The sequence below is a fragment of the Lampris incognitus genome, chromosome 7 (assembly GCF_029633865.1).
Source record: "Lampris incognitus isolate fLamInc1 chromosome 7, fLamInc1.hap2, whole genome shotgun sequence".
NCBI classification, from domain to species: domain Eukaryota; kingdom Metazoa; phylum Chordata; class Actinopteri; order Lampriformes; family Lampridae; genus Lampris; species Lampris incognitus.
Genome location: NC_079217.1, coordinates 5104544 through 5112083, shown reverse-complemented (window position 1 = coordinate 5112083; position 7540 = coordinate 5104544). Strand labels below are relative to the sequence as shown.

The window sequence follows — 7540 nt, the reverse complement described above, 5'->3', positions numbered from 1 at the left end:
GATAAAATGGATGTGAGCCTTAAGTGGCCCGTGTGGTAAATGGTGAATATGGCCCAAATATCACAAAACAAATATGGGCCACCTTTGGCAAATATGTGGCACGTGCGGTTTTGCTATGGCTTGGTTCTGGCCCAGATCTGGCAAACAGGAGCGGACTGCCCGAGTGCCATCATTCCACGCGGTATGTGGGCCGGATGAAAGTGTCGGGTGTGGGACGGGTCCGGGCCACAGCAATTTTGCTATCTGGGCTGACTGCCTGTAACTACTTCTTCTTTTCCATGTCTCTCGTCAAGGTCGCAATCTAGTTCTTGAAGTAAGGCCTTGTTTTCTGTGCATTTAACTTGTCATGCTCTGGGCGTCCGGGTAGCTTGGCGGTCTATTCCGTTGCCTACCAATACGGGGATCGCCGTTCAAAACCCCATGTTACCTACGGCTTGATCGGGCGTCCCTGCAGACACAAGTGGCGGTGTCTGCGGGTGGGAAGCCGGATGTGGGTATGTGTCCTGGTCGCTGCACTAGCGCCTTCGCTGGTCGGTCGGGGCGCCTGTTTCGGGGGGGGAGTTAGCGTGATCCTCCCACATGCTATGTCCCGCTGTCGAAACTCCTCACTGTCAGGTGAAAAGAAGCGACTGGCAACTCCACGTGTTAGCCAGATACAATTGGGGTGGGGGGGGGAAACAAAACATAACTTTTTTGTTCTTGGTTACAACCTTACTGTAGCTCTACGTGGACTTAACCTTTTTTTCCATCTTCGCTTTCTGTAATGAAATACTGTAATAACTGCAGTCAGGATAGCCGAGTCATTAAATACTCCTCCAGTCCCATTTCTAAAGTTTCTCTGCTCTCATCACTTTTTTCTTCTCGCCCTCTCATTTAGAAATGATCACTCTGTTTTATTATACTGGCTGCAGCATCCCTGCAACCCTGAGTAGGACAAGCAGTTTGGATAATGGATGGATGGATGGCTGGCAGGAAATGATTGTGCCAAAGGTTAATTCTGGACATTAGCTCTGTAGTCAGTTTAACATGGATGCTATAGTTTGACCTTCATCATAATCATGTTTTATTGTGGTGGGAATACTGAGGATTGATGGACTGATGGAGGCCCTGTGATGGCCTGGCGGCCTGTCCAGGGTGTCCCCCTTCCTGCCGCCCAGTGACTGCTGGAATAGGCTCCATCCAGCATCCCCGCGACCCTGAGAGCAGGATAAGCGGTTCAGATAATGGATGGATGGGAATATTGAGGAATGGTATCGATTAATCGGGTATGTGATTAATCAGATTTTTCATTAAATAACTTTTATTACATTCCTTTGTAGGAAAAAATGCACCGACAAATATAGTAAGACAGCAACAGAGATCCTACCTATATCTAAATCTCCCATACAAACGCATTATTAGTGTAATGGTAAACATGCACAGTGAAAGAAAATGTAAATCTCAAAGTAAATCACAATATTTTAAACATCTGACAGTCTAATGGATTGACGGTGATTAATTATGACTGTCAGTATGACCTGTTTTGCCCAAGATGTGTTTTTTGGTATTCTGCTCGGGCTTCAGTAGTATGATGTAACATTTTGGGAGAAAAATGCAAAAGAGCAGTCCATAACTGGAGGCCAGGATGGCAAATATCTCCACAGCGACGGTGAACTTCCCGGGGGAGCTGACATATGCCGGTATAAAGGCGATCCAGACGGCGCAGAATATCAACATGCTGAAGGTGATGAACTTGGCTTCGTTGAAGTTGTTGGGAAGCGTTCGGGCCAGATAGGCCAGCACAAAACACAAGATGGCCAGGAGTCCTATGTAGCCCAGAACCGCCCAGAACCCAACAGCTGAGCCTAGCGCACATTCGAGGATGATTTTCTCTTGGAAATGTTGAAAGTTTTTAAAAGGAAATGGCGGGCTAATCGTCAACCAGAGGATACAAATGAGGACCTGGACGAGAGTGAAAGCCACGACGCTGAGTCTCTGCTGAGCGGGGCCGAACCATTTCATTACATCACTACCTGGGAGTGTGGCCCTGAAGGCCATCAACACCACTATGGTCTTCCCCAGCACACAGGAGATACAGAGGACGAAGGTGATGCCGAACGCCGTGTGCCTCAGCATGCAGGACCACTTGGAGGGCCGGCCGATGAAGGTCAGGGAGCAAAGGAAGCACAGAGTCAAAGAGAAGAGCAGCAGGAAGCTCAGCTCAGAGTTATTTGCCCTGATGATGGGAGTCTGCTGGAACTTGAAGAAAACTATCCCAACAAAAGCTGTTAAAATCACGCCCATCAAACAAAAGAAAGTTAAGATGATGCCCATGCCCTCCGCATAGGACAGGAATTCAACGTCTTTGAAGAGGCACGCGTCTCTTCTGGTGTTGGGCCAGTATTCCACGGGACATTTGATGCACTCCATTGAATCTGTTTTTAAATTCGAAAACAAAAAGAGGGGGGGAATAACGTAAGAAGTCATGCCTGTCGGAAAAAAAGTAAAACGATTGTAAGCAGATAGCTTCATTGTGCTGTAAATCTATAAATAAGGAGCTTCGTAGATATCGCTGGGTGGGGTTTTTGCTGTGCTGTTGCGTTACTGTACCCGTAGTGTTGCTGATTTCTCCGTCAGCACATGGTACACAGTCGTAGCAGCAGACGGGTTTCCCCTTCTGCAAAACCTTACGAGTTCCTGGTCGGCATCGCCCGCTACACACTGACACAGGCACCTGGCGCACAATAGTAACGATCGCCCTTAATTGATCTATTTCCTCCTTATCTATTTTTTTCAATAACACGCATCCTAAACTCCACCCTCATTAGATGTTGTGCAGTATGGCATTTCGGCCCACCACCCAGAAATGTGAGAAGATGGCGAGGTGAGCGTGTACCATTTTGCTGCCTCCTCCCCACACTACGTCGGCGCCGCTCATGGTGAACCGACGTTTGCTGGGCAAAGTGGCGTCATAGAAGCCGATGGTGGCCAGGCGCATGGCCGCTGGAGTTATGCTTCGTAAGCTGACGAGTTCGTATCTTGCGGGTGAATCCCCATTCTCGTCAAAAAACACGTTCTCGCCGTGTCTTGTTGTGAAATTCATGTTCTGCAAATAATGCAGCACCTAAGAAAAAGACGGAGATGCAGTTTTTAAATAAATTTGATGTATTCTGAAATAAAACCAGCAGTGTGATGAAGTGGGACAACAACAAAAAACACACTTCGCTGTTGGTCCTCTTACCCACCTGCCACGGCTTGACATGCTGAGCATCCGCACAGCTCCCGTTGGAGAAGGGGCCCTGACCCTCCTCACATTTGAACAGGTCGTCAAGGGCGTGAGCCACCGCATAAACCGACTTGTACACGTTGTTGGTGAACCTCAGCTCGGAGACGTCGGTGAACTGGGATTCCACGTCTCGTAAGCTCTCGGAGCCGCTGCACGGCTTCCTCGCCAGTGTCTTCGCTGTCCTGTTCAGAGAGCAGTCAAACACGTCTTCCCAGAAGTCTTTAACGAACTGGCTGTCGGGGAACTTGGACGGGTGAACCTGGCTGAGGTGCTCTTTCAGCCCGGGGATCTGAGCTCCCCTGACAGTGAAGCCTACGGATCCCACCAGAATGCTGTGTCCCTCGCTGTCAGTCAGAGAGTGGTCTGTGATCCAGGCGTCACTGCCGACCCACTGCAGCCCGGTGATGTTCTGCTTGTACAGCTCGGCTGCAAGCACTTTAATCTCTCGGTGTGTCATAAAAGCCACAACGACTTTAGAAGTTGAGAACTTGATGATCTCAACTATTCTTGTTAACTGGTGAATTGGGCCCGTTTGCTCAAATGCCTCGTAATACTCTATGCACACTCCCTGGGCCCGTGCAGCTTGCATGAATGCACTTATTCCATTGACACCGTAGTCATTGCTGCTACTTATCGCCCCCACCCAGGTCCAGCCGAACTGTTTGACCAGCTTTGCCAGGGCTCTGCTCTGATGGTTGTCACTGGGGATGGTCCTGAAGAAGGATGGGAACTCCTGTCTATCGCTCAGACAAGCACAGGTGGCGAAGTGGCTTATCTGTGCAAAGGAAATTAACACGTTTGAATATTTCAGAGAACTTGGACATTTACCATGGCTCACACGAAATGTCAAGGATACTCACAATATCAGGCAATAAAGGATGCATCAAAGTGGCACCAGGTAGCTTCTTCTGTTTTTTTTTGGTTTTTTTTTTATTTTGGCAATGTCTTTTACATCAAATGTCGCGAAGACAACCGAGGGGCTTTTTTTTTTCTTCGTCTTCTATTTCATAGAATTGCAACAAGACCGGTGCGTTTATTTATTTACAAGCTTTAGCTTAGCTCCTCCTCTGTGATAAGTTTTCCATCTTCACATATAAGGTTAAGTAAAATTGCTACGCTTGTACTGATTTATGCACCGCCAAGCAGTGCTTATATTTCTCAAGAGGCTTTGTGCCCGATGGCAGACAAAACGCATGGGCAAAACAAGGCTTTTAGGGAACTGATGTGAGCACCGATCGTGTTGTTCTCCCATAGCCATCACACGATACCACCAAAATACATTTAACGATGACGCGTTAAAGCCCAGAAACGTTACTTGATGCCGCTTTGAACGATCTTGCATCTTTTAAAAAGTAAAGTATTTACCACTGGAATCTGGAAGCTCCCTATGATTCGTGCGAAGCCCATGGTCGGCGTGGAGCCAGAATGGCCCAACACAGCTAGCGCAGTGTCCGATTTGGTGCAGTTCTTCTCATCAATGATTTCTCTCTGTCCACTGGTCAAGTCCATCGCTGCCTTTATAATGCTTGACATTCCACAGGCGTTGTAAATCTTGTAGCCCAGTATGTGGTTAGGGAGGATAGTACGGTCTTGATTTATTTCTTCGATTGCGAAGATCATTGTGTGGGCAAATTTGAACTCCCTGACATTAATGCTGAAGAGGAAACGGGCACATTTGTCTTTTATCATTTCCTTAACAAGCATTTTGTGTTGTACAAGAATGATGTCATAAATTCCAGCTTAACGGTACCGATCAGAAAACGGCTACAGGGAAACTTCTTTCTTTTAAATAACAAAAATAAATACTCACTTCATGCACGTTGGAGGACTGGGCATGCTTTGAAAGCTGGGTATGCGGCCCCTGAAACCGGTGCGAAAGGTGAAGATGCCACCTAGGATGAGGTCTCCAGCCATGGTCATTTCCGGTGGTTGAGCCCTGCCTTGCAGCCTGCACACAGGCCTTCCCCTCCTGATCAGCAGAGCCAAGACAACCAGCTGCAGCAGCGGCATTGCTGTCTACTGGATTTGGGCTCTTTGGCGCCAACCCTGAAACAGTCACACTTTTATAAGCCGCGCTGTAGATTATGTACCAATAAGACCTGGTTCATGTCTACATTCCTGCCTTTGGACCAGCCAAGTCAGAAGCCCAAGGGCATGTGAAGCTAACGAGGCAGGCGCCCGTGGGAAAAGAAAAGAGGTGTGGTGTGTGTAGGTGTCATTTGAGTATGCAATAAGCAGATTTACCACAAATACATCAGTATTATTGTTCTGAATATGCAACCCTTATTTCAAGAGGCGAGTCAGCTAAGAGTACAATGAGAGTCAGGCGGAATAGCTGCATGCAGACAGGGTTATCGTGGCTCAGTGGTCTGACAGTAAGAAGGTCCTGGGTTTGATTCCTACCTGCGGCGGCAGGGTTGGCACTGGAAGAGTTTGCATGTTCTCCCCAGACCTGTCTGTGTGTACTCTGCATGTTCTTCCCGTGCTCAGGTGGGTTATCTCTCGACTACAGGCCTTTCTTTTTTGGGGGGGGGGATTTTTTCTCCTTTTTCTCCCCAGTTGTATCCGGCCAATTACCCCATTCTTCCGAGCCATCCCGGTCACTGCTCCATCCCCTCTGCCGATCCGTGGAAGGCTGCAGACTACCACATGCCTCCTCCGGTACACATGGGGTCGCCAGCCGCTTCTTTTCACCTGACAGTGAGGAGTTTCGCCAGGGGGTCGTAGCGCGTGGGGAAAATCACACTATTCTCCCCAGTTCCCTCTCCAGTCCCCCACCCCCACCCGAACAGGTGCCCCGACTGACCAGAGGAGGCACTAGTGCAGTGACCAGGACTCTTCCCACCCGCAGACACGGCCCATTGTGTCTGTAGGGACACCCGACCAAGCCGGAGGTAACACGGGGATTCGATCCAGCGATCCCTGTGTCCGTAGGCGACGGAATAGACCACCACGCTACCCGGATGCCCCGACTACAGGCCTTTCTGTGTGGAGTTTGCATGTTCTCCCCATGCTCACATGGGTTTCCGCCAACATCAAAAAGAGCCCCAATAAAAACATGCAGAACACTTTCCTGACTTGTCCCTGACCTCCACATGGGTGTCCACCTGGAGTTGGTCCCTGGGCGCAGAAGGAAAGGGCTGCCCAATGCTCCTGGCGGCCGCTGGAGGAATTACAACAGGATGGGGAAAAATGCAGAAGGAGCATTTCTTCAGCCACCATTCCCTGCGTGTGTGTGTGTGTGTGTGTTCTAGTGTGTGGCTGTAAGACGAATAGAGTCTCTCTTCTTCTTCTCTTCTCCTTATTGATGGTGAATGATGTCTTTGCTGGATAATACGTCACACGGGGATACTTATTTCTTCTGGTTTTCATTGTTTATTGCCATAGTCTGGACCAGTCATGTGGTTTAGCATTGTATGCTAATCACTAATGCAAGATCCTGTAGACTTTGCTTCTTGACTCCCGCGTCCACAGTATAATGACAGCCTGGTTCTAGTACCTGGTCCTATTTCCCCTCCATCTGAACTTGGAGAGACCGGTCATTGAGGTATGATGAGGAGGGTAAGGGCCTTCAGAGCCTGTCAGTCACTCCTTCAGAGGTCATAGTAATTGTACTGAATTGTACTGAAGACTGATTAAGGTGCCAGGAGGTTAAAAACAAGATAGTTACGGCAATGTCGCATCTTTCTGTGTGGAACGGTAAGATGCTTTACTGTGTTGCTGTTAAAAAGCCTTCCATTCTGTCCGGAGGCCTGACATCCACCTATACTGACAGTGTACCACAGTAAACCAAGGTAAAAAAAAAAAAATCTTGAATATATTTTAAATGCAATAATTTCGCGTTATGACACGAGAGCAAATAAACACAACTTATTTTCTGCCTGAAGCGATGTGTCTCCTGTTCATGTTGTTGTGTGAGAGGATGAGGCAATACGCGTCACTGTCTAATCTCCTGTGTGTGTGTTTAGGGGCTCTGCAGCAGCTGGAGTCACACCACCGGGTAATGAACCCGTGTTTACACCTGATCACAACATGTTTTTTGTCACTGTTTGTCTGTGCTTATTAATATGTTGTGTGTGTGTGTGTGTGTGTGTGTGTGTGTGTGTGTGTGTGTGTGTGTGTGTGTGTGTGTGTGTTGACATATACATAACTTTAAGCTACTTCTTTTCACAGAATTACATAATTGTAAGTGTGACTATAGAAGGAAAGGAGCAGCTCTGCCTGCAGGGGGGTAGACCTGTTAGGCGTGTTTTGTCCAGTACAGTATTCTGACCT

At 48.2% G+C, this 7540-nt stretch overlaps 1 protein-coding gene across 1 annotated transcript; it reads right to left on the bottom strand.

The window, feature by feature from the left end:
- Window positions 1–1494: 1494 nt before the first annotated feature.
- On the bottom strand, window positions 1495–5206 carry LOC130115846 (extracellular calcium-sensing receptor-like). The gene is made up of 6 exons (XM_056283696.1): window positions 5076–5206; window positions 4631–4919; window positions 3225–4040; window positions 2876–3103; window positions 2590–2713; window positions 1495–2414 (listed from the first exon to the last, which is right to left on the bottom strand). The coding sequence occupies exons 1-6, from the start codon at window positions 5183–5185 to the stop codon at window positions 1495–1497; spliced, it is 2487 nt and encodes an 828-aa protein (XP_056139671.1). The 5' UTR covers window positions 5186–5206.
- Between the last annotated feature and the right edge of the window lie 2334 nt (window positions 5207–7540).